A 25,680-nucleotide genomic window follows, 5' to 3' on the forward strand; every position below is an offset into this window, starting at 1 on the left:
ATTATTATAGGGAATGCTCAATATGGTAATTATTATTATTATAGGGAAATGAGGGCTTAGTTGGGGAAGGCCTCTTGGAGATGAGATGAGATTTTAAGAGGGCTTTGAAGGTGGGGAGAGTTGGCCATTAAGGGGGAGGGAGTTCCGGGCCAGAGGGAGGACGGGAGGCAAGGGGTCGGCGGGGACCACCCGGATTACCGCATCGGCCTCCTCGCCGACCTCCCGGCCTGCTGTCTCTCCCCGCTCCAATCTACGCTTCACTCCGCTGCCCCGGTCACTTTTCTACATAAACGCTCAGGACACGTCTCCCCGTTCCTCAAGGAGGTCCGGTGGTTGCCCGTTCACCTCCGCGTCAAACAAAACCTCCTCACCACTGGCTTTAGAGCGGCTCCCACCTCGCCTCGTTCCTCTCCTTCTACAACCCAGCCCGCACGCTTGGCTCCTCTAGTGCCGCCATCCTTCTCACTGGGCCTCCATCTCTCCTGTCTCGCCCCCGACCCCCGGCCCGCGTCCCGCCCCTGGCCCGGAACGCCCTCCCTCCTCAACTTCCACAGACGACGACCCTCCCCGCCCCCTTCAAAGCCTCATCGAAGGCCCATCTCCTCCAAGAGGCCTTCCCAGTCTAAGCCCCACTTTTCCTCATCTCCCCCTCCCTTCCGCATCACCCTGATTTGCTCCCTTCGTTCATCCCCCCTCCCGGACCCGTAGTACTTACGTGCAGATCTCTAATTCTTTTTATATTAATGCCTCCCTGCCCCACTACGGACTGTAAGCTCGTTGCGGGCAGGGAACGGGTCTGCTTACTGTTGTACCGTCCTCTCCCAAGCGCTTACTTTCAGTGCTCCGCACACAGTGAGCGCTCAATAGATACGACCGAATGAATGGATGCAAGGGAGGAGGTTGGTGTTAGGAGAACTAAGCGTGTGGGTCATTTCGGTGTCCATCTCCCCCGCTGGACTGCGTGGTCCTCGGGGGCGGGAATCGTGTCTTCCGATTTCACTCTCCCGGCCGGTCGGCAAAGAGTAAGCCCTCAAGTAGGTAGGGTCGATTGGACGCTTGCTTGCTTGCCTCCCGCCCCCCCGTCCCCCCGGGTCCCCGTGAGCGGACGCGCCGTCCCTCCGCCGGGGTCCCCCAGCACCTCACCAGACGTCGGCCTTCCTGCCGTAGCCCTCGCCGCTGATCACCTCGGGGCTCATCCAGTAAGGGGTCCCGGTGACGGAGCGGATGCCGGTGCCGGACACGCAGATGGTCTGCAGCCGCTTGCTCGCCCCGAAGTCCCCCAGCTTCACGTTCCCGGCAGAGTCGCGGAGGATGTTGGCGCCTGGGTGGGCGGCGGCAGCTGGAGCTCCGCTCTCCGAGCTCCCCGGCCCGCCCCCCAGCCTCCCCTCGGCCCCCCGGCCCGGGGGGCGGTCCTCACCCTTGATGTCCCGGTGCACGATCATGTTGCTGTGCAGGTAGGACACGCCCTCGAGGATCTGCCGCGTGTACTTGCGCGTCACGTTCTCCGTCAGGGCGCCGTAGGCCTTCAGCTGGTCTTTCACCGAGCCCTGGGAGACGGCACGGGGAAGGGCGGGGGCCGCGGGTCGGGGGTGGGGGTGGGGGAGGTAGCCGTCCCCCGGGGATCCTCGGGCAGCACCCGAAGGGTGCTCCGAAGGGACCCCACCTTCCTCTGTCTCTCAGCCGCCCTCAGGGGAAGGGGGGGGGGGGGCGCGCACAGGCCTCATCCCCATTTTACAGATGAGGTAACTGAGGCCCAGAAGTGAAGTGACTTGCCCCAAATCACACAGCGGACAAGTGGGGGAGCCGGGATTCAAACCCATGACCTCTTGACTCCCCAGCCTGGGCTCTTTCCATTGAGCCATGCTGCTCGTGGCCAGGGAACGGGTCTAAGCCGGACTGTACTATATAATAATCGTGGTATATGTTAAGCGCTTATTATGTGCCAGGCACGGTACTAAGCGCTGGGGTGAGTACAAGCAAATTGGGTTGGACACAGTCCCCGTCCCGCGTGGGACTCACCGTCTTAATCCCCATGGCCAGGTGAGGTATCTGAGGCCCAGAGAAGTGAAGTGACTTCCCCAAGGCCACACAGCAGACAAGGGGCAGAGCCGGAATTAGAACCCACGATCTTCCGACTCCCGGGCCCGCGTTCTAACCTCTAAGCTACGCTGCTTCCTTCTATCTTATACACACACGATCGTATATACTACACAGTGCTTAGTACGGTGCTCCGCCCACGGTAAGTGCTCAATAAATGTGGCCGATCGACAGCTGTCGCGCCGAACCCTCCCGACCGCCGAGTGCAGTGGTAAGCCCACGGTAAGCGCTCGATAAATAGCACCGCTTGGTTGACCGGCTGACCGACGGGGACCTCGGGTGGGGCCCGGGCAGCTTAGGTCCTCCGTCCCGCCGTCCGTCCGTCCGTCGGCCCGCCCGCCCCCGGGGTGTCAGGGTCCGGGCGGCGTACCCCCGGCATGTACTCCATGAAGATGGTGAGGGTCCTCTGGGCGCGGTCCCGCAGGCAGCCGTAGTACTGGACGATGCGCTCGTGCTGCAAGTTCTTCAGCAGCTGGATCTCGCACTCCAGGGCGCTCACCTCCTGCGGGGGCGGGCTGCCGTCAGGCCGCGCGCCCCGGCCCGGCCCGGAGGACCCCCGCCCCGAAGCGGGGACTCCCCGGCCCAGGCCGGACCTCCGGCCTGCCGGTCTCCCTCGGGGACCCCCCTCCCACACGGCCGCCCCCAGCCTTGGTGCCCCCCTTCTCAGCTGGTTGCCGGGGGAGGGGAGGGACGGGCCAGCGCTTCCCAACCCGGGGCCGGGCCCGACCAGGGTCCCGGCCTCCATCTGGGGGGGGCCACGCGGCCTCTTTTTTAATGTATCAGGCACCGTTCTAAGGGCTGGGATAGATACACGTTAATCGGGACGGATGACGTGGCCCACGCGGGGCTCACCATCTAAGCGGGAGGGAGAACAGCTATCGAATCCCCATCCGACAGATGAGAAGACCGAGGCACGGGGAAGCCGTGATCTGCCCAAGGTGACGCAGCAGGCAAGCGGCGGAGCCGAGATCAGATCCCGGCTCCTCTGGCTCCCGGCCCCGGGCTCTTTCCACCCGGCCTCGCCGCTTCCCCGCCCTTCAAGGTGGGATGGGGGGCGGGGGGGAGGGTCCGACGGAAAGAGCCCGAGGCTGGGGGTCTGGAGTTCGAATTCTAGTATCGGCTCGGTCTTCGGACAAGTCGCTCGCCTTCTCTGTGCCTCCATCTCCTCATCTGTACAATCGGGGTGATACGCCCGCCACCCCCCACCCCCCCCCCTTCCCCCCCGGCGACCTGCCAGGAGCCGCCATCTTCCCCGACCTCCGCCCGGCAGATCCCAACCGTCCGGGACTCCGGGGAGACGGCCGGGACCCGGCCTCTCGGACACCACGGTCCGTCTCTCCCCGTCCGCCCCGTCGGCTCCACTGGAAGGCCCCGGGGGAAGGTCGTGGGAGAGCGGAAGGGGGATGCGGATGCGGCCGCAGACGCCGGGCGGGACACTGAGCCGGGGGAACCGCCCTCGACCCCCACCACCCTCGACCCCCTGCCGGGTTGGGCCCAGCCGAGGTTGCAACAGGGACTGCGGTCTGGCCTCTCGGGCATGGGGTGGGGAGTAAGGGAGGTGGGACCCGGGGCACCTCCAGAGGTGGGGGCGGGACACTGAGGTATCACTCCAGAGTCAAACCAAGTCAACGGGCCTCACGCTCTGTGAAGCGGGGCCTGCCTGAAAGAATTCATTAGTATTATTAATAATGATAATAATAGTATTTAAGCCCTTGGTATGCGCCAGGCACCGTACTAAGCGCTGGGGTGGATACAAGCAAATCCGATAGGACCCCAATCTCTGTCCCATGTGGGGGCTCACAGTCTCAACCCCCGTTTTACAGATGAGGCGACCGAGGCCCAGAGAAGCGAAGCAGACAAGTGGTGGAATCGGGAGTAGAAGCCATGACCTTCTAACTCCCAGGTCCGTGTTCTATCCCGCTGCTTCCGTGCCGCTCGGAAGGACGGAGGGGAAGGAACTCGAGGGAACCGGGGCAGGGGCTAGTGGCTAAATCTCCAAGAGAAAGGACAGGAGAGGAAGGAGGGACAGAGGCCTCCACCACCCTTTAGACGCCGCGGCACTCCCAATTTCAAAGGCCCAGCCAACCGGGCTTCTGGACTTGCAGAAGCTCGGGACCCCGGGGACCCGGGATCCCCCAACCCTGACTTCTCTCTCTGGTTCTGGGGCCTCTGGAGGGATGGTAGCCACCTGCCCAGTCCCTCCTGGCACGTTATACTTGGTCCATGAGACTCGCCCCTTCTTGACCTCACCCTCCAAGCTCTGTGGCAAAGCAGGAAGTTGGAGGTTGAGGGGTGGGGGAGAGAGGGCGGAAGGAAAGAGGGGAGGAGGAGGAGGAAGAGGAGTCCAGGTAGGGATGCCCGGTCGCCGGGGCCAGCGCGGCCAGCGGGAAGCCGGGGGAGAGGCGCTGGGCCGGTACCTTGCTGGTCTCGGGACTGTCTGGGTCAAACTGGACCTGCTTGGAAGCCAGCTCCCGCCCGGTGTCCACGTCGTAGCACAGGTAGACCTGGCCGAAGGCCCCCTGGCCCAGCAGCTTCCCTCGGCGCCAGTTGATGGGGGCGCTGGGGGCTGCGGGGAGAGAACGGGGTAGAGGCCTGAGCCGACGCCCCCCCCCCCCGGCCCCGGCGGAGCGGGGCGGCCGGGAGCCCGGCTCGGGGGCCTCTACCGGCCGCCCCTCTCCGGCTCTCGGCGTCGTGGGGAGCCGGGGGAGGGTTCGGCGTGACCCCGGCGGGCCGTCCCTCCGGCTCCAGTGTCCGGACTGGGGGCCCCGAGGGGTGGGGGGCAGCGGGAACCGCTAGGTCCAGGGTCTCGGCTGGCCAGGGCTCTAGCCGCCTCGGGAAGGACGGGGGCGGGGCCGGAGGGGTGGAAAGAGGAAGGGGAAGGGGAGCGAAAGGGCAAGGAGGAGGAGGGCTGGGCCCTTGTCTCTCCGGGGCACGACTCGGGCACGGGCCGGGGGGAGCTTCCGGGGCCAGCGGTTCCTGGGTCCTTATTTTTTATGGTATTTGTTAAGCACTTACTATGGGCCAAGCATTGTACTAAACGCTGGGGTAAATACGAGGTAATCAGGTTGGACACCGCCCCTCTCCCCTGTTGTGGGCAGGGAACGTGTCTGTTTATTGTTCTTTTGTGCTCTCCCAAGCGCTTAGTACAGTGCTCTGCACACAGTAGGCGCTCCATAAATCCGACTCACGGTCCATGTCCCTCAGAAGGCTCACGTTCTTAATCCCCATTTTACGGATGAGGAAACTGAGGCACAGAGAAGCTGAGGGACTTGCTCAAGATCAATCAGCGGGCAAGCGGCGGAGCTGGGATCGGAACACAGATCCGTCCGAATCCCAGGCCCGTGCGCTAACCCTTAGACCGCCCTGCTGATCCTGACTGGCTGGGGCTCACCTCCCCACATGAGCCCTCCCTCTGGCTGGGCTGCTGAGCGTTTGGGAGCGGGGGAGGAGGCCTAATAACGACAACGGTAATAATGATGATGGTATTTGTTCAGTGCGCACTGTACTAAGCGCTGGAGCGGATACGAGCAGATCCGGTTGGCCCCACGTGGGGCTCGCGGTCTCAATCCCCATTTTACAGATGAGGTCACTGAGGCCCAGAGAAGTGAAATGACTCGTCCAAGGTCACGGCGGACAAGAGGCAGAGCTGGGATCAGAACCCAAGACCACCCGACTCCCAGGGCCGGGCTCTAGCCTCTTCGCCACGCTGCTTCCCTAAACGGGGCAGACCCCGAGAAATGGTGGCCAGAGCCGGGCGTTCGTCTCCCCTCCGTCCCCCGAGCCCCCGTCCTCCGCCGCCTTCCCTCCAGGACGGGGTCCCGGGGTCCAGCGCCCACCCGCCCCGCCCCCGAGCTTACATTTGGTGGGCACGTTCCTCTCCTGCACCGAGAGGGAGTTCTCGCTGTCGGCGGGCCGCAGGCGGCCCCGGGGGTCCAGGTACTGCACCGCCAGGCCCAGGTTCTCCCCGTTGGTGCTCAGGGAGCGACTGGAGGGCACCAGCGTGAACAGGTTGCCTTGGTGACGTCGTATCCGGGGAAACGTCCTCCGGCCTGTGGGGTCGGGCAAGGCGAGGGGGGAGCCGGGTCGGGCGCCGGCTCCCGGGGTCCCCCGCTCACCCCGGGGAGGGTCGCCTCCCGCCCTGTCTCTGCCCGGGCACCCCGGTCTGGCCGAGCTCGGCGCGGGCAGGGAACGTTAACGTTCACTGTCGTATCGTCCTTTCCCAAGCACGTAGCACGGTGCTCTGCGCACAGTAGGCGTTCAATAAATCCCACTGACTGACCCGAACGAACGACTTGGCAGAGGGGCAGAGTGGCTGGGCCCAGCAGGTCTGTGCCCACGGCACCCGGCCGTGTCGGGGCCCCCGGGGACAAGTGGCAGAGGGCCCGCCGAGCCAGACACGGGAAGCGAGGCCGGGGGGGCGGTGGTCCTCGGTTTCCCATCTCCCCCACTCCTTTCCCCGCTCCCCCCGCCTGCTCAGGCCGAGACCCATCCTGGGGGAAGGGGAGCGGGGACCCCAGGGCCCGCCGTCGCACGGGGACGTCCGCTCGGGGAAAACGCCGGAGAAGGGGGGCGGCCCGGGCCAAGGTCCTGGGGGGACCGGGAGGGGCAGGGCAGCGCGGGACCCGGGAGCTCACCGTCGTTGTAGTCCTTGTGCTGCACAGAGACGTGGTAGCGCCTTGGGTAGGTGCCGCCCTTCACGCCCTTGTCACAGAGCTGCGAGTCCCGATCTGGGAGAGGCACGGGAGAGGCTGGGGCCGCGGGGGCCGGCCCCGGCCTCTTCCCCGTCCCGGGCTCTACCCGCGCGGAGGCCCCACCCCCTCGGGGCAGGGTCCCGCAGACGACCGACTGTTCGACTCAACCTGGGACAGGGCGGTCCGGCGGGAGGACCCGAGCCCCGCGCTCGGGCAGCCTCCGGTCTGACTGGGGGAAACGGACCGGGAAGTCATTGACCGCCGGCACCGAACGGGAGCGAAGGGATGCGGCCCGGAGTAAGTACCTCCACAGCCGTGGGGACGGGCTCGTCTGTGTGGAAGTGCCCTGGACACTCGCCTGATTGATAGGTTCCTCCCCGCTGCCCTCTTCCCTCCGCCCTGCCCCGTCAGCCCCTCCCCGCTCCTCTTCCACCCCTCCTCTCCCAACCCGCGTGACCCGGCGTCCTACCGGAACATTCCCGCCTGTTATCCGGGAAACTCTGGGCCCTGGACATCCGAGACTTTCGGAAGGAAGGACTGGGGAAGCGAACACAGACAAACGACGGGCGTCCTTCAGAGGGCTTCCCCGAGGAGCCGGCTGGGGCCGCGGGTCACTCCCCGCCGGCCCGCCGGCAGCCACTACGAGTGGTATTTACCAAGCGCCTACTGTGTGCAGAGCACTCGGCCGGGCACTGGGACAAAAATACACCCATAATAATAATAATAATGTTGGTATTTGTTAAGCGCTTACTATGTGCCGAGCACCGTTCTAAGCGCTGGGGAAGACACAGGGGAATCGGGTTGTCCCACGTGGGGCTCACAGTCTTAATCCCCATTTTACAGACGAGGGAACTGAGGCACAGAGAAGTTAAGTGACTTGCCCACAGTCACACAGCTGACAAGTGGCAGAGCTGGGATTCGAACTCATGACCCCTGACTCCAAAGCCCGTGCTCTTTTCACTGAGCCACGCTGCTTCTCCAGGGAAATCAGACACGGCCCCTTGCCCTTCGGGGGTGCGGGGAGGGCTTATAAACTGAAAACAGGAAGGGGAAAGGGGAACGGATTCGGATTTCCCCGGTTTTCTCGGCGGCCCACAAATGGCCGAGGAAACTCGGCATCGTTCTCCAAGTGCCGAGGGCGCCCGGGTAGCGGGCGGGGCGGGAGGCCGTCCGGGAGCCGGGGCGGCCGAGCGCTGAGCGGAGCCTGCCCACCCGCCCGCCGCGACCCCAACCCTCCGGTCCCCGCCTCCTTGTGGGGGGGGCCCCTGCAGTCCTACCTGTCTGCTGACCTCTCCAGAGACTGGCAGCTCCCCGACATCGAGTTCTCTGCACTGCTCAGGGGGTCCAGCATCTGGAAGGCCAAGACACAAACCCCAGGGCCCACTCGCCCCTGCCCTCCACCCGCCTGCCCTCCGGGACCCGGCTCTCCGAAGACCCCCGGCCCCCCCGGGACTACTCACACACTGTTCGTTGGCTTCCGGGATGAACTCGCCCTCACTGTTGATACTGGTGTAAGAGCCCTGGCGGGCAATGCGCTGCTGCCGCTCGGGGACGTAGCCCGGGGGAGGGGAGCTGCGGCCCGTGTTCTGGGAGCCTGGAACGCACAAGCCCGGGGTGGCCCTGGAGAACCCGGCCCGGAGAGAGCGACCGGCGGGCGAGGGGCGGCGTGCCCGCCCGCGATCCCCGGCTGCCCCCTCCCCCGCCGCCCCTGGTAGCCCCGGTCCAGGCGGGGTGAGAGCGGGCCAACGAAGATCCTCGGATCGGCCACGCACGCTTCCCTCCGGCCCCGGCGGGCCCGAAAAGACTCGGCAAATCCCTGGCCAGGAGACCCAGGAAGGCCGCTCCACCTCCACAGGTGACATTGGCCAACCCGGGGGCGGAAGAGGGGCACCTATGACCACCTCGGTGGAGACCAGACTTCCGGGAACCTCGGCGCCCCAGCCTCGGCCACCAGACGGGCCTGGACGACGGGGATGATTGGCTCCCGGTGGGATGGTGGTCAAACCGCCCCCCCCCGGGAGAGGAAGATTGGAGGGGGGAGGAAAAAACAAGGCAAGCCGGCACCTCCCCTTGAGGGAGAGCAGAGGCCGCCCTCAGGCCCTGGGGGCCTGATCTAAGCCTCCCGCCCCCAGCCCAGGGGGCGGGGAGGGGTGGACGGACGGTCGGGGCTCCCCCGTTGGCCTGCCTTCCTGAAACCTCTGGTTTCCAGAGGTCAGTAGGAGGGTCAGATGGTGATGGCGGCGAGGTGGGGGCGGGGGAGGTGACCCAGTGGTGAAAAGAGGATCTGATCCAGCCTGGGGCCCCTTCAGTGGACTGCACTTTACCAACAAATGAGAAGGGGAGGTCGAGGCAGTTAACGTGACCACCCAAAGAGAAAGGCGGGGAAAGGGCAACAAACGTAACTGCCGAGGAGAGGGGCGGGTCAGGGAAACAAATGTAATGAGCAAGGAGAGCGGCTGAATCAGGGCAGTAAATGTTACCAGCCAGTGAGAGGATCTGGGGCCGAAAATGCCTCCCCCAAGTATTGTGGAGTCAGGAAGAAACCACTAGATTGTAAAATCCTGGAGCGCAAGGATGATGTCTTCTTTCCCTGGTGTCCTCTCCTAACGCTCTGTACAATACGATGCACCCGGCAAAAGTTCAATAATTACCATCGACCGAACGAAGGGACTCGGGCTTGACCAGCTTCTGGGGGAAGGCACACAGTTGTGCGGGGAGGTGGCCGTCCAGAGGGGAGCCGGGATGGCCGGGGACGTTGCCCCAACGCTAAGCCCGGCAGCGGAGCCGTCCGGCTCCCGGGATGCCAGAGCCACAGACTGAGGTGGGCGTGGGGGCTTGTGACCAGAGGCCGCCGGCTGTCTGCGCCGGCCTGGCCGGCCGAGGACCGCGATCCTCAGATAGGGCAGGGCAACAGACTAGCGGGGAGGGCTGGAAGGCCAGTGGGCCGGGGGCGAGCCGGGAAGAGCCGTTTTGGGGGCCAGGGCGTATCTGGCGCCTGTGTGTCCCCGTATGAGATGACCAATGTGGGCGGCTGGATTAGGGAGCGGGTGGATGGGAGCCGGGGAGGCCCCTGGGATTAGAGCGGCCGGGACGAGGGCCCGGGAACTATGTGGAGATGTAAGGAACCCGTCTGGACGGCAGTGACCAATCAGTCGTATTTATTGAGCGCTTACTATGTGCAGAGCACCGTACTAAGCCCTTGGGAGGGTACGATATAAAAGAATCGGTAGATACGGTCCCCGCCCACGACGAGCTTACACTCTAGAGGACTGCGAGGTTAGAGTCTAGGGGACACGGCAGAGTGGCGGGCCAATGGAAGGGTCAGCAGCCTGGGGCCGCTCATACTCATACTCTACGCTCGGGGGGCGTGGAGGGAGCATCCACAGGCTGAACGGCGGTGCGAGGCCCCAGCAAGATTTCCGATGGAACTGGCAGGTGGGCGGACGCTTGGGTCCGTGGGTGAAGCCAGGCTGGGTCATAGGGCACGGAAACCCTGACTGATCCAGGGGAGCCCAACTCCTGCCGCTGGTCAATGCCTGCCGGGGAGGAGGCGGTTGGGTGGGCCCGCGCGTTCTGCCATAGGTTGGATTACTGAACGCTTCCTGGGTGCAGAGCAAAGTACTGAGCGCTGGGACCCTTTCCTCTTCTCCCACTCCCTTCCGCGTCGCCCTGACTCGTTCCCTTTGTTCATCCCCCTCTCCGGGACCCACAGCGCTTACGTACCTAGCTGTGGTGGTGTTTTTGATATTAATGTGTGGCTCCCCTCGTCAAGTCTGTGAGCTTCTTGTGGGCAGGGAATATGTCTATTATCGTATTCTCCTTTCCCCAAATGCTTAGTACAGTGCTTTGCACACATTAAGCACTCATTAAATGTGACTGACTGAATGAAATACAAGGGCTAAGAGGCTGAGCCCTCATTTCCCCTATCCACCCACCCCTCTGCGTCAACTCTTCTCTCGGCCGCGGGCGCAGGTTGAAAACTCACCTTAGCCGTGTCTATCCTTCTACTCTATTTCCCATATCTGTCAATCCTTTCGATGACCGTTTTCCTCTGTGGACTGCGAGGTCCGTGTGGGCAGGGACCACGTCTACCCCCTCTGCTGTTCTGTACTCCCCCCCAAGCGCTCAGTCCAGGGCTCGGCCCAGTGAGCGCTGAATAAACGCCGACTGATCGATAAGACCCGGTCCCCGGCCCCCAAGGGGCTCGCCGTGGGGCGGCCTCACGTGAGCCCGGGCCGGCGGCCCGGGGGGCGGGGGAGGCTGGGGGGGGGGGGTGGGGGAAGCACGGGGGACCTTTCGGCTTTTATTTCCAGCCGGGACTTTCACTTTTTCCAATACAACGCTGCGGCCCGCACAGAGCCGGCGGCTATCTGATGGGCCACGGGCCAGAGGCTATTGTGGAAAGACCTGCGACTCTGGGCAGGAAACGGAAGTCTCCCCGAATCAATGTCTATCGGAGGAAGTGAACGGAAAAACCGAGAGCTGGCCCGCCCGCCTGCTGTCCCCAGAGCGTTTTCGATTCTGTTTCCGCCTCAGCTCCAGGAGCGGCAGAGGTCTGGGCGCGGGACGGGGCCGGCGAGGGGCCGGGCGTCCGCAAACGTTCAGCTAGCGTCAGCAGTGGCAGAGGCTCCTCGAGGTAGGGCGGGGGCCAGGCCTTCTGCTCCTGGAGTTTCCCTGAGCTCCTGCGACGGGCCCCGGGCCCACCGGAAGCTCAGGGAGCGGGGAGTCCTAGTGTCCACGGGTCCTCGTAGGAGAGCTCTGGCCAAGGCCTCAGCACTCCCCCCTTTCCAGTCCCTCCCCGATGACCCGCTCACGGAACTGAAGCCCCTCGCCCGGGGGGCGGGGAGGCTAGGCCCAGGGAGCCGACCCGCTGCGGCTCTGCCCGTCCCGAGAGGTTGGCAAGAAGGAAACGACCACGATATTCCCCTCCTTCCCTCCCTCAGCTGGCCTCCCCTCCTGCCGGGATCTAGGATCTCCCCCTTGGCCCGAGGCGAGCCTACCACCACCACCTCCCCGAGAGGTAAGCCAACAGACTGCGCCACTGGCCGGACTCCCGCTCGAGGATACGGGGCGGTGGGAGGAGGCCAAGCCTCCACGTCCACCCTCCGGCTCCTCCAAGCGGCACCGGGCCCGGCGAACCTCGGCACGCTTCGGTCCGACCGCTCGAGCCGAGTGGGCGAGGGTAGGGCCGGGCCCTGCTATCCGATCGTTTTCCTTCCCCCGTCGTGGGCGGCCCGACCGACTCTTTTCCCCGAGGAGAGGTCCCCAAGCGGCCACCTTGGCTCCCCAGAACGGCAGCCCCGGCCCTCCCGGGAGGCCGCTTCCGGAACAGCGGGGCCGGGGGCCGCAACCCACTGAACTGTCGCCGGTCGAGGCCTCGGCCAGCACCTCCCGCCTGGAACGGACGCGAGGCAGCGGTGTCCCCGCGCTCCTCACCAGCACCTCCCGCGGGCAAGGAGTCGGGGGGGACGGGCCGGCCAACACTCCGAGCACTCGGATCCCTCCGCCCCAAACGCCGGTGCCCCTAGAGAGGCACAGAGGCGAGCGGGCGATACTCACTGACAGAGAGGTGCCGGCTTCTGGGCTCTGGAGGCTGGTACGCCGTGTTAACGTCCGCCAGAGACTGGGAGGCCTTGATCCGCACCTGCTTGGGCCCCCCGGGGTGGGGCGAGGAGCCGGTCTGCGGGCGGAGCGAGATGAGAGCGGCCGGGTCAGGGGTGCGCGGCCTCGCCCTCCCCGAGCCCCCTTCCCGGGGGCCGGCGGCTACCCTCCTCTCGACGGAGGCCCAGGGGCCCGTGCCGAGGGGAAGCCTCGGCTCGGCAGCGAGAAGGGACCCTCCGAGGGGGCAGGTGCCCCCCTCTGTTGGGAGGCCGGCTTCCCGGGGCACCCGGGGAGGGGTGAGGAGGGTGCCAGTCCCCTCCTCTAACGGGTTCCCACCTCCAGTGGACGCCTCACTAGAGTTGAACGACTGCGGCAAGAAGAAGAAACCGAGTCCCGCGTGCCGGTCCCAGACGTATCCCCTTTACGATCAGAGACTTGGCGAAGATATAAGCGGGGTGCCCACGGGAACACCCCACCAAGTTCCCTCATCTGTAAAATGGGGACTGAGACTGTGAGCTCCCTGTGGGACAGGACCGTGTCCAACCCGATTTGCCTGTACCCACCCCAACGCTTAGTTTAGTGCCTGGCACATAGTAAGCACTTCAGAAATAACACTTTTTTATCATCATCATCATCATCATTATGATTATTCCACTGGGCTCAAAGTCTTACTCTCTATGCGGTAACTGAGGCCCGGAGAAGTGAAGTGACTTGCCCAAAGTCACCCAGCAGACAAGCGGCAGAGCCAAGATTAGAACCCGAGTCCTCCTGACTCCCAGGTCCGCGCCGAATCCACTAGGCCACGATGCTTCTCCGCTTGGAGAACATCCCTGGGCCTCAGTGGCCTGTGAACGGGAAAGCCATCCGGGAAGCCACGTGGTATCGTGGATAAGGCAAGGGCCCCGGAGTCAGAAGGTCCTGGGTTCTAATCGCGGCTCTGCCGCTTGTCTGCTTTGTGGCCTGGGGCAAGTCACTTCTCTGGGCCGTCTTTTCCTCATCAGTAAAATGGGGATTAAGGCTGTGAGTCCCACGTGGGACAGGGACTGTGCGCAACCCAATTTGCTTGTCTCCACCCTGCGCTCAGTACAGTCCCTAGCACATAGCGAGCGCTTAACAAGTACGACGATTACTTTTTTTATTAGCAGCCCAAACAAGCGGTCTCAAAGGTCCCGGGAAGGCGGGCGACCGGACCGAACAAACACCGTCTGGGCCCCAGTTCCTGCCGTGGCTCAACCCTCTCCACTCCTGCGACCCCCAGGCCCCTCACCCTCCGGCAGCAGGGGAAGACCCCTGAGCTCTTGCCCCCAACAAACTCCGCATCCTGTTCTCCGGGAAAATTGCTTCCTGCTCGAGGGGGCGAACTCCGCCTCCGGGCAGCCTCCCCCAGCCCACCCCAGCCGCCCAGGCAGGGCCGTCTTGACCGACCGACAGGAAGCGAAGCTCTGAGGGGAAGTTGGAGCTCTCTCACTGAAGCCTTTGCCGCGCAGCAGCAGCAGTTTTACGCTGTCGGAGAGGAAACGACTGCCAGGGCCGGGCGCCAGGCCGGGGGGAGCGGGCGGGCGATGGGGGAGGGGTCTGCCGCCCGCTTCTCTTGTCTGCCGGACCACAGTCACCGAGACGCCCGGCGAGGCGAAACCCCTCCAACCCACGGGCCCCCGGAGCCTCGCAGGGAAGCCTGGGGTTACCATGCTGAAGGGGGGAGGGAGGCGGAGGGGAACGGATGACCGTCTTTAGGGTCCGTCTCCCTGGGGACTGGTGAGGGGGTCCTTTCTGACGTCCTCCTCTTCTAGCGGGGGCCGGCGCGGCTTTGGGAGCGGCGCCCCGGTTCCAGTCCCAGCTCTGTCACCCGCCTGCCAGGCGACTTTGGACAAGCCACTCGCCCTCCCCGGGCCTCAGTTTCCACATCAGCAAAATGGGGAGAAGATACCTGCTCTCCCTCCTGAAAACGTGTAAGCCCCTTCCGATAATCTCGTTTTGGCTCCAGGGTTGAGCGCAAAGACAGCGCTTCATAAATAAATACCACGACAGTGATTATTACCGCTATGGTCTATGTGCCTTGGGTGTTAGAATGCTTTCAAACTGTTTAGCACCTCCTTGAGAGCACTAAATGTTCTGGACCAGGGGGTCCACCTCCCCGTCCCTGATGATTATTATTACTACTGCATTTGTTAAACGCTTACTAGGAGTCAAGTATTATTCTAAGCACTGAGGTAGATAATTAAATCGGTCCCTATCCCACACGGGGCTCGCAGTCTAAGCGGCGGGGAGAAGAGCCAGACTGAATTACTCTTTTTTACAGATGAGGGAATAGAGGGTCAGAGAAGGGAAGTGTCTTGCCCAAGGTCATACAGCAGGCATGAGGTGGAGCCGGGCCGCAATGCTTCTCACTGCCCCCAAGAACCTTCCTCCCTGGGGACGCTCACGTGGAGCGGGGACCGCCCGCTGCCATCCACGGCCCCCCGACCCTCCGGGGTCCGGGGACCCCAGCCGCCTCCTGCATTTGGAGATTCAAGGGACGCTGGAGTGGGATGGGTTTTCCCAGTTGGGGTGGGAGTAGGAGGAGAAGAATGGGGGCGTGGAAGAAGAGGAGAGAATGTTCTCCTTCCTCTAAAACGCCTCCCCTCTGCCATCCCCCAGCCCCCTCCTGCCCTCCCCACCCAGTCGTGTGGGCCGCATCCCAGATCCTAAACAGAGGGGACCCCACCCCAATGGAAATCTAGTGTGTGTGTGTTTTGGGGGGGGAAGTCTCTTCGCCCCCCTCCGCTCCTTTAACCCTCTCCCCCCAAATGAGGACAGCATTTCAGCCAGACACCCATTGCCGGCAGCAACAGCAGCAGCAACCGCTGCCCACGCGACCGCCAGGGACCCCTCGGGACACGCAAGGGCGGGAGGGCTGCCCCGGCAATCGCCTGCCCGGGATGTGGGCGGCGCCCGGGTGAATCACGGGCGACCGTCCAGGCCTCCGGGCTCTCTTGCATCCAGCACAAGAAGGTTTCCTTCCTGCATGTGCCCTGGGGGAAGGAAGAAGCCCGGGCAGCCGGGAGAGCCGAGATCGGCGGGCTCCACGGGGCGCTGGGGATACCGATCCCGGACGCTTGTGCCCGAGGCGAGCAGCGCCCCGTCTTTCCCGTCTGCTGCTTCTTGGGATAGAACTGGGAAGCGGAATGGAGGGAAGGGCACAGGGCAGGGCAGGGGGGCTTTTGGGTGACTGCCGTTTTCCCTATTTTTTATGGTTTTTGTTGAGCGCTTACTCTGTGCCAGGCACTGTACTAAGAGCTGGGGTAGACGCAAGCTCATCAGGTTGGACGAAGTCCCCGTCCCACCAAAGGCTCACGATCTTAATCCGCGTTTTACAGATGAGGTGATGGAGGCTCAGAGAAACGAAGCGGTCTACCCGAGGTCACGAAGCAAAGAAGTGGTGGAGCTGGGATTAGAACCCAGGTCCTTTCGACTGCCAGGCCCGGGCTCCAGCCACTCGGCCTCGCTGCTAACCTGCTTCCCTTCCTCTCCAACCCCAGGTGCCGCGGCCCCGACGCGATCCAGCCAGCTCAGGCCGACCTCAGCCCCGGTTGGAGTCAAAAACCACGTCTTGGCCCTCCCCGGTCTGCCTGGCCTTCCCAGGGCCCGGTGCCCCCGCCGGGCCCAGAGAGCCGGGACGGTGGCATCCGAAGAGGGACCCAATCCTCACTTTTGAGAAGGAAGAGAAGGCCGTGCCAGGCCCAGGGTCGCCGGTCTCTGCCAGGTGGAGGAAGCAGGACTCCAGCCACCGCGCTGAACCGCTCTGGCCCAAATTAGTGGGGCGACGCCCAGGGGCACCAGAGAGATGCCTGAGCATCCCAGGCCAGCGCTTCCTTGGATTTGGGGCTCTTTTAGGGTATTTATTAAGCGCTTTCTATGTGCCAGGCACTATACCAAGTGATGGGATAGATCCAAGCTAATCAGGTGGGACTCAATCCGTGTCCCACGTGGGGCTCAAAGACTCAACTACCATTTTGCAACTGAGGGAACTGAAGCCCAGAGAGGGGCCCACGGAGTCAGGAGGCCGACTCGGGTCTTCGCAGGCCCTGCCGGGGGCGTCGGCACCCGGGATCTCCTGGGGCCGCTTCCTACGCTGGAAAATAATACCCCCCCCACCGATTTCCGACTCCGTTCATACGGGGCTCCGGCTCCAGGGGCAGCTGCAACCGGCCTGCCGGGGATGCCCGGGTCCTCCCTGAAGCCCTCTCCACTCCACCCTCAACAAGTGCGAGCCCAGGGGGCCGAGGAGCCTCCGAGACGAGGTCCCCTGCAGCGGGCTGGGACCACTCACTTGGTTACTCTCCTGGGACAGCAGCAGTATCCTAAGGCTCTTCATGTTTGAGCTTCTATCCAAGAGGTCGATGGCTTTATCCAGGTCATCTTGGTTTTTCAGCGGGATGGAGAGCTGGAAGACGGGGCCGGGAAGAGATGGCGGTTTAATAACTGGCCGTGGATGCGGTCGGCTTTCCGGAAGCGCGGAAACAGAACGCGTCCGGGAGGAGAGCGGAGGGCGGGCCCGGGGGCTTTCGGCAAAGGCCGGCCCCCGCCAACCCGCCGCCGCCCCTCGCCTACAACCCACCAACCGACAGCTCACGCTAACCCCGGGAACCCTTCGCCACCCCCAGGCGCCGCCCCGGGAAGCCGCTCGAGCAGCTGGTTGGAGTCGTGGACGTCGTCTGACGAGGCACAGAGCTGGAGAGGGATCGGGGGAAGTAGGGTGGGGGTCTCCGAGAGGGACGGCAGTTCGGAGGGCATCGGTCCGCCCCCAGAAGCCGGGCCTTCAGGAGCCAGGACCCCCGCTTTACCCTCCTCTCACCTTCTCCTCCTCCTCCCCTCAGAGGGACACAGACTGCGCGGGACCCTCAAATGGAGCCCGACTTCTTCCCAAAGGGCAGAAACTGCTCCCTCTGAACTCCGGGGCCCCGGGAATGCTGGAGCCCCGCCACGGTGGATAAGGCAGTCCCAGTGGCTCAAGGGGGAGGAAGCAGAGGCGGGCACTCCTTCAATCGATCAATGGTATTTGTTGAGCACTCACTGTGTGCAGAGCCCGGTACCGATCACTTGGGAGAGTACGACAGAGTTGGTAGACACGATGCCTGCCCACAGGCAGTTTACAATCAAGAAGGGGACACAGACATCAAAAGAGAAGCAACAGAGTGCAAGGCCAAGTACATGAGTGCCTTGGGGGACGGGGTGCACGCCAAAGTGCTTCGGGGGAAGGGAGGGGAGTCCACGGGTGTTGCCGAAGAGAGGGAGGGAAGGAGGGAGACCGTGGTGGGGAAAGGAGACGCCCTCACCTCGTTGTTCATATAATGGAGAGCCAGGGGCTGCCCGAATGCCGTCTTCACTTTCTGTTCCACGTCTTCGTAGCTCACGGGCCGGCCGAACGGGATGATTCTGGGAAGCGGAATGGGGCCCGGTCAGCCAGCACACCGGGGAGGGTGTGGGGGCGTCCCGTGGGCCGGCCGGCGTATTGGCTGCTCTGTCGAGCGGGCCCCGGGGACCGCCCGCCTTCTCTTCTCCCCTGGAAGCCTACTGGGCAGCAGAACGCAGCCCCAACGTCCTCACCTCCCTTATCCCCGGACACTAGCCAGTAGAGGGAAGTGGCTCAGCCCGGGGTCCAGCTCAAGGTAAGGGGGAAGGGACGGAACCTATTCCAACCCCCTTCGGCCTCCCGAGACCCGCCTCCCCGGCCTGGGCTACAACGGACCTCGGGGACTAGGGGAGGAGGTGGGCGGCCCAGTGGAAAGAGCCCCCGACTGGGAGTCAGGAGAGGCGGGTTCTCAGACCAGCTCTTCCGCTGGCCTCTGCGTGACCTTGGGTCAGTCACTCTGCCTTCCCGGGCCTCTGTTTCCTCATCTGTAAAGTGGGGGCGAACACTGCTCTCTCCACCTCGGACTATGGGCCCCGTGGGGGACCGCGACTATTTCCTATCTGATCGTTCTGTACCTACCCCAGGACTTAGCGCAGGAAGCGATTAATACATGCCATCGTCACTATCGCCATCATCATTATTATTATTCTGGCGACAATAACGACGGCGGGGCCGATGGGGGACGCCGGCCTTGGGCCACGGGCTCAACGCCGGACACTTCTACTGTCGAGCCTGGGCAAAGGGGCCACTTGCCCGGTGGATGTTCACTGGGGGCTTCCCCGGACAAGTGGGAAAATGTCTTCCGCTTCCAGACTCTGTGGAGTTCCGGAGCTCAGCTCGGACTTGGGGCCCTTTGCTGCGCATCCCAGCACGTGGCCGAGAAGCAGTGGGGCCCCGTGGGGAGAGCCCGGGGACCTCAGAGTCCAAGGACCCGGGTTCTAATCCCGGCCCCGCCACCTGGGTGACCTTCTCGGGTCTCAGTTTCTTCTTCTGCAAAATGGGGGTTAAACACTTATCCTCCCTCCTGCTTAGACCGTTAGCCCCATGTGGGACAGGGACTGGATCCAGCGCTCAGTACAGGGCTTGACGAAAACACAATAATTAAAACGAGGATTATTATCGTTCCTCTCCCCAGAACGGGAGCCAGTGGGTGTTTCCGAGGCCAAGAGCCCCGCGGCTGCTGCCCGGGTTCCCAGTCCGAAGTCGAGAGGAGCCACGACCTGGCGTGTGTCTCATTCATTCAATTATATTTACCGAGCGCTTACTGAGCGCAGAGCACTGTAGAAAGAGCTTGGAAAGCACAATCCGGCAACAGAGAGAGACGATCTCTGGCCACGACGGGCTCAGGTACAGATTGGAGTCCCTCAGCAGAGGCCCTGAGGCAATTCCTTTTGGTGCGGGGGGGGGGGGGGGGGGGGGGGGGGGGGGGGGGGGGGGGGGGGGGGGGGGGGGAATCAACCCCTGGAGGGAACTCGGGCTGAACTTAGGGGAGACCCCAAAGGGGTCCAGCCGGGTCCGGGCCGGGAGAGGACTTACCCCTCCGTCCCAGGCCTGGGACACCGAGCCTCCCCCCCGGCTCTCTCTGATCCGGTGAGGTCCGAAGACTCCACCGTTTGCTGTCCCGAGGGAGACGAGAGCGTCTCTCGGGCTGACGCCTCACCCAGGAGGGCCTCTCCGCCCTCCCCACCCTGGGCTTCCGCACCGGCCCTCCTCCCTTCTCCAGGACAGAGGGCCGGGGCTCCAGATGGGAGAAGTCTGGACCGAGCAGGCAGGCTAGCCAGCAGCAGGGCTGGCAGGCAGAGTCCCATATGCTTGTCCCCTGTCTGTCCTGTGGACCTGTGGTTTGCCTCTCGCTCCTCTTCCACATGCCAAACGTCCGCCCTCCGGACCAGCGGCCCTCGGCCGGACACAGCTCGCCCTCCCCGCGCCAGATAAAAAAAGTCCAGGACGACCCCGAGACAGATCCCTGAGAAATCAAACCACCAAACCGGAGTCTCTGGGTACCGGAATCTTGGACCTGGCTGGGCGCCGCTGAGGTTTCTGACAGACGCTCGAGTTCCCCGGCCCCTGAACCTAAACGTCGAGGCTCCTGGAACAACCAGGCCCAGGTCTGGACCCAGAGCCCCCGGACCACCTTAAATACCTGTGCTTCCTCCGGGCGGCTTCTGAAAGCAAACGTGCGCACCCTCGCTTTCTCTGGGCAAGCCCCCCTCCTCGTCACGGCTGACCGTTCCGGGAACGGTCGACCAGCACCCGGGTCACCTTTGGATTCCGGCTGGCCGGCCCGGGTCGCCGGCACCGGCGGGGTCAAACCGAACTTCCAAGGGGCTTGGAACACGGCCCTCCTCTCCATATTGGTGGGGGGGATTATTTCTCTGTTCCCCGGGGGGGGGGCTGCCGCGGGCTAGCAACCCGGGAGTGCTCCGACAACTTGTACCGTGGGCCTAGGCGGCCAGAGCACCGCATCTCCCTCACCCAGAGCACTGCGGGCCCCGGACCACCTTTTCTCGGCAGCCGCAGCCCCCGGGCTCCGGCTCTTCACTCTTCCTCCTCCTCTGGAGCTAATGGCTCCCAAGTCACGTGCCCGCTAACTTGTTTCCCCTGCATTCTTAAGGCAGGAGAGCTGAACCTGTTCCAAGAATCCTAGCAAGGATTCCGGTAGGAGATAGACTCCAAAGCCAGGCCAGGGATATCGGGGGTGGCGCATTGCCAGTGATTATATTTCACCGGAGAAACCTAAATTCTGAGGTTCAGACCTAGCGATACCCCCTTCCCTCCCCCGGCCACGGTGTGTCAGGCAATTGAGGGACAATCCAAAAGCAAAAAATTCCATATCCGAAGAGGAAGCGGGGACTCGCGGAGCGTGGAATCAAATCACTCTGGCTACCGCTCTGTCAGAGTAGTCTCTAAAACCGTTTGAAATTCTCGAGTGGAAGAGTCTCGTTGATTGTTGCCTCGATAACAATATTAACTGAGGTACTGGTTAAGCGCTCGTTCACTACGTGACAAGCACTGTATCGAGCACCGGGGGAGACACGAGATAATAGGGTCGGAGACACGGTTCCTCGCCGCCGGCCTTGCGACACCAGGGCCCGCAGGGGAAGAGGCTGCGTAGCAGGAATAGCAGTAGAATGTATTAATTGCTAACTGTGGACAGAGCACTCTACTAACACTAATTGTGGTATCTGTTAAGCGCTTACCATGTGCCAGGCACTGTACTAAGCACTGGGGTGGGTACGAGCAAAGCGGACTGGACACAGTTCCTCTCCCACATGGGGCTCACAGTCTCAATTCTCATTCGACAGATGAGGTCACTGAGGCCCAGAGAGATAAAGTGACTTACCCAAGGTCACACAGCCCACAAGAGGCAGAGCCAGGATTAGAACCCAGGTGTTTAGACATGGTCCCTGTCCCTCGGGGGGGGGGGGGCTCCCGGTCGGAGAGTACGAGTGGGGAGAAGGGCCTGGAGACGGACACTCGGGAAGGATGCAACGGTAAAGCGGGCCTGGTCGGGACTAGATCTGCGCCCCATCCGAAACCCTGTCACGTGCACGGGGCTCCAGCTGACTTCCGGGTCCCTGGGGAAGGCGCCCCCGGGGGAAACTGAGGACAAGATTCTGGCTCTGGCCCTGGGACTGGAGGCGGTCCTCCAACTGAGGGTCCTGAGATTGGCCTGGCCCTGGGGGAGATTTCTGCTCTACCCCAAACCTTGAGAGCGCAGGGGAGGTACGGCTCTCTTTGACCCCGGGGACCCCGGGTGGAGCGGGCGCTGCGGGAGCACCCAGGGGGTTGTGGCCCAGGACTCTCACCTAAGGCTGCCCGGGGTCCGGGGAGGGGATGCCCGTCCCCAACTGGACCCTCCGACGGGGGTCGCAGATCGCCTGGGGGAGCGGCGTGTTGGCTGCCCTCCTGGACGGCCACCCCGCAGGGAGGGAGAGAAGGAGACCTTCAAGCCCTGGAGGGACCTGGCTGGGCAAAATAACCCACTGGCTCGACTCCGTGAGCCGCGGCCCCCATCGCCAGGGCCGGAGGGTTACAGCAGCGTGGTCAGAGAGCTCTCTTCCCACACTGCGGAGGTGGGGATCAACTCTTACCGCCTCTCCCCGCTGTGCTCGAACTTGATCCTCACGTCGGCCTGCCAGAAGAGAGGCGCGGACAGGTTAGGCTCCTCTTCCGGTACCTCTGGTCCCCAGGCAGGCCCTTCCGCCCCCGAGAGCCACTGAGAGCCCAAGCCCCCGTCCACCCAGCTGTTCCCGTCCTTCCTCCCATCCCTCCCTCTTCCTCCCCTCCTCCCGCTTCCACACGGGTCGCCCAGTGGATCCCTCACCGAAATTTTCTTCTCCTTGCTGGCTCCGGCGCAAGGGCTTGGTGTTATGGTGGTGCCGCTCCCGAGGCCTGGGCTGCTGGGGCTGTGTTTCTTCTAAAGAGACAGAAACCCCGCAAAACAACCAGTAAAACCTTCGATTCCTCGAGGCCAGCCCGGGGAGGCGAACTCACGGATCAAGAGGGCGTCCGGGCAGGCAGATTATGGTTTCTTGGCCACCGGCTAGTCCTTCCTCCCAAGAAGCAGATTCCCCGAATGCCCCTTTTTCGCCTCCCCGGGCAGGCGGAGAAACGGGTCTCCCTGGCTGGGGGTGGCTCACGGGGACCAGGAATCCAGGTCCAGAGGACCAGGGGACCGAGCTCGGGCCGGGCTTGGGCTCCTCCCCGGCCGCCCCGACCCTCCCCCGGCTCCGGCCCCCACGCTCCCCTCCTTTGGCAGGCTTCCTGGGCCGCGACCCAGCCAGTGGGGCCCGCCGCCCCCGCCCGCTCACTCCCGTGGGTTTCTAGGATTTCACAGGCCTCCAGAGCAAATGGGTCTCCCCAGGAGCAGCCCTCAATCCCAGCCTGGCCTCGGTAGCTAGGCCCAGGCCAGTTAAGGGCTGGGGTCGGGGGCAAGGGGAGTTGGGAAAACTCTCTTCCTCCCTCTTTCTCTCGTCTGCTTGCCGCAGAGATCACGCAGGCTCCTCCGGTTAAACAGGGAAGGGGCTTTAGACGCACCGCCGGCACGCTGCCTTCCGTCCTCCTCCCGGGGCCCCAGAGACCTCTCCCCCTCGGGGTCCCGCACCCTCCAGCCTTTCCGTCTCCCCATATCTGGGAAGTCACTTAACTTCTCTGTGCTTCAGTTTCCTCAGCTGAAAAATGGGGATTAAATCCTACTCCCTCCTACTAAACTGTAAGCCCCATGTGAGACAGAGGACTGTGTCCAGCCTGAACATGGATCTACCCCAGTGCTTAGAACAGTGCTGGACACATAGCAAGCACTTAATGAGTACAACACAATAATAATAATAATAATAATAATAACGATAAGCCCCTGCTTGTCATCTGGCAACAGTCCCTTCTCTTAGCACCGCCTGGACAGGAAGGCTCAGGGAATGTGACCAAAGTGCACTAGGGAAGAGACCCGACCCCGGGTCTAAGGCCGGGGGAAGGGGCCTCTCTTAGGAGAAATGACAAATTATTTTTTTTTAATGGTATTTTCTAAGCACTCACTCTGCGTCAAGCATTGGGGCGGATGCAAGCTCACCAGGCAGAACACCCTCCTTGTCCCACATTCTAAGTAGGCGGGAGAACAGGTATTGAAACCCCATTTTATACAGTTGAGGAAACGGAAGCACAGAGATGTGAAGCGACTTGCTGAAGGTCACACAGCAGCAAAGTGGCGGAGTGGGATTAGAACCCAGGTCCCCCGACTGCCAGGTCCGTGCATTTTCCACTACGCCACGCTGCTTTCTAGGCTACTTCTGAATGGGGCTTTCAGTCCCGGACTTCTAAGGGAGATTCTGCCCTGACCAGCTTAGAAAAATACCCCTGCCACTCCTAAACAGTATGCCCTAGTGGCAAGAGCACGGGCTTGGGAGTCAGAAGACATGGGTTCTAATCCCAGCTCCGCCACCTTGTCTGCTGTGTGACCTTGGGCAAGTCACTTCACTTCTCTATATCTCAGTGACCTCATCTATAGATGAGGATTAAGACTGTGAGCCCCTTGTGGGACAACCCGATGACCCTGTATCTACCCCCGTGCTTAGAATAGTGCTTGGCACCTAGAAAGCGCTTAACAGATACTTTTATTGTTATTAATTATGGTATTTGCTGAACACTTACTATGCGCCAGGCACCGTACTAAGCGCTGGGGTGGATACAAGCAAATCGTGTCGGACACAGCCCCTGTCCCACATAGGGCCCACGGTCTTAATCCCCATTTTACAGATGAGGTATCTGAGGCACAGAGTAGTGACGTGACTTGCCTAAGGCCGCACGGGAGACAACTGGTGGAGCCGGGATTAGAACCCACGACCTTGTGACGCCCATGCTCTATCCACTATGCCACGCTGCTCCCCAGAGGCTTGCACTCAACGGCTCACCCTGGCTAGGTGGGTCCTTGCGACCCTGGGCTAACAGGACTTGGAAACCAGTAGCCTTCAAGGCGGGGAAGGGAATTCTCCAGCAGCGGGGCCCGGGGCATCCCGCTTCCCGGCAGCAATGTGGCAGGGCAGTCGTGCCCGGTGAGGACCTGGACCCCCACAGCTGGACGGAGCATCTGGGGGCCAGTTTCCATCCGTCGGGCAGAGGCTCTCTGCTTCGGTAGCCCCCGCCCCCTCTTCCGCTTCCCGAGGAGGGGGGCCCCGGGCGGGTGGTCCCGACCCCAGCGGGAAGCCCTCCAGGAGGAGAGAGGCGCCTCGGGCCCCCGACCCCGACGGTTCGTCCGCGCAGGCCCCGAGACATCAACGCCCTCTGCCTCCGGGAGCTGACGCTGTTCCGGGGGGACGGAGAGGATGAGCCCGAGTCCAGGAAGAGCGTTGAGCCGGCGGAAGCTCGGCCCTCTTTCCGGGGTGTCCCGGCCGTCCCCGTCGCCGGGCGCGCACCCACCTGCCTGCTCGGGTGCCCGCCGTCTTTGCTCTTCACGGCCTCGAAGGCCGGCAGCCGGCGTCGGCCCATCTGGAGGGCCACCAGGTCCTTCATGATCGAATTTAACGCCTCCTGTTCGTCTGCAACGAAAGAGAGTTCGGGAACGGCACTGCCCCATCCATTCGCTGTCAGGTTTATCGAGCCACCGCTGTGCGCAGAGCACCGAACCAAGCACTGGGAGGGTACGCTACGACAATACGCAGACACGTTCCCCGTCCTCAGTGACTTTACAGTCTAGAGGGGGGAGACGTATGTTAATAGAGATCCCGCCAGGGACCGGGCTGGGGCCAGAGGATGGAGGTCAGATGGGCCTCTGTGTGCAGAGCATTCTGCTCAGTGCTTGGAAGATAATATACAATGGAATTGGCAGACACGATCCCCACCATCAAGGAGTTTACAAAAGTTAAAATAGTCAGGAGGCAAATGGCAAAACCAGAGGCAACAGAAGTGAGGAAGAGGACACATACAAACATCCAGAAGGAAAAAAAACAACCGCACGGGCTGGGGTTGGGGCGGAAAAAGGGGCCAGACGGGGCAGAGATGGGTTCCCAATCGCGAGGTAAAGGAGCGGAGGGGCAGGGAATGACCTCCGGGAGGGGTCGGGCCGTTCCGAGCAGGTCGACTAAGGGGTCGGAGGTGGGAAAAGGTGGGCTGCGAACCTGGGAGAGGAAGCAGATCGGAGGGTGACCAGAGTGGGGACCGGGTTGGGGGGAATGGGCTGTTCCTTCAGATCAGGCCTGGTCGTGGACGGCCTGCCGCCGGAGGCGGCTGAGGCCAGCCGGTCGCGGGGCCGGCGGCCGCCGATGAAGATGACCAATCTGGGTTAGGGAGAGGCCAACGGGGAATCCTGGGGGTTGTGTCTCTGCCGGGGAGAACGCCGGGAAGGTCTCGCAGACAGCGAAGCTTCGGGTTTGCGCGAGGGGTGGGGGGAGACTCGAGAGTCATCCC

The 25,680-nt window shown here is 63.1% G+C and overlaps 1 protein-coding gene across 1 annotated transcript in view; it reads right to left on the reverse strand.

Annotated features, from left to right (window-relative positions):
- Nucleotides 1-25,680, reverse strand: part of MAP3K3 (mitogen-activated protein kinase kinase kinase 3) — a 33,541-nt gene that overhangs the window by 2,425 nt on the left and 5,436 nt on the right. The window contains exons 2-16 of the mRNA XM_029075573.2: nt 24,694-24,812; nt 22,109-22,201; nt 21,876-21,916; nt 17,705-17,804; nt 16,699-16,812; nt 12,348-12,468; nt 8,249-8,382; nt 8,066-8,139; nt 7,258-7,325; nt 6,732-6,824; nt 5,955-6,146; nt 4,515-4,663; nt 2,468-2,599; nt 1,418-1,547; nt 1,144-1,321 (exon numbers count right to left, since the gene is read on the reverse strand). Of these exons, the coding sequence (XP_028931406.1) occupies nt 1,144-1,321; nt 1,418-1,547; nt 2,468-2,599; nt 4,515-4,663; nt 5,955-6,146; nt 6,732-6,824; nt 7,258-7,325; nt 8,066-8,139; nt 8,249-8,382; nt 12,348-12,468; nt 16,699-16,812; nt 17,705-17,804; nt 21,876-21,916; nt 22,109-22,201; nt 24,694-24,812 (1,738 nt within the window). The remainder of the gene's footprint in view (nt 1-1,143; nt 1,322-1,417; nt 1,548-2,467; nt 2,600-4,514; nt 4,664-5,954; nt 6,147-6,731; nt 6,825-7,257; nt 7,326-8,065; nt 8,140-8,248; nt 8,383-12,347; nt 12,469-16,698; nt 16,813-17,704; nt 17,805-21,875; nt 21,917-22,108; nt 22,202-24,693; nt 24,813-25,680) is intronic.

This window comes from Ornithorhynchus anatinus, chromosome 11 (assembly GCF_004115215.2).
Source record: "Ornithorhynchus anatinus isolate Pmale09 chromosome 11, mOrnAna1.pri.v4, whole genome shotgun sequence".
NCBI lineage: Eukaryota > Metazoa > Chordata > Mammalia > Monotremata > Ornithorhynchidae > Ornithorhynchus > Ornithorhynchus anatinus.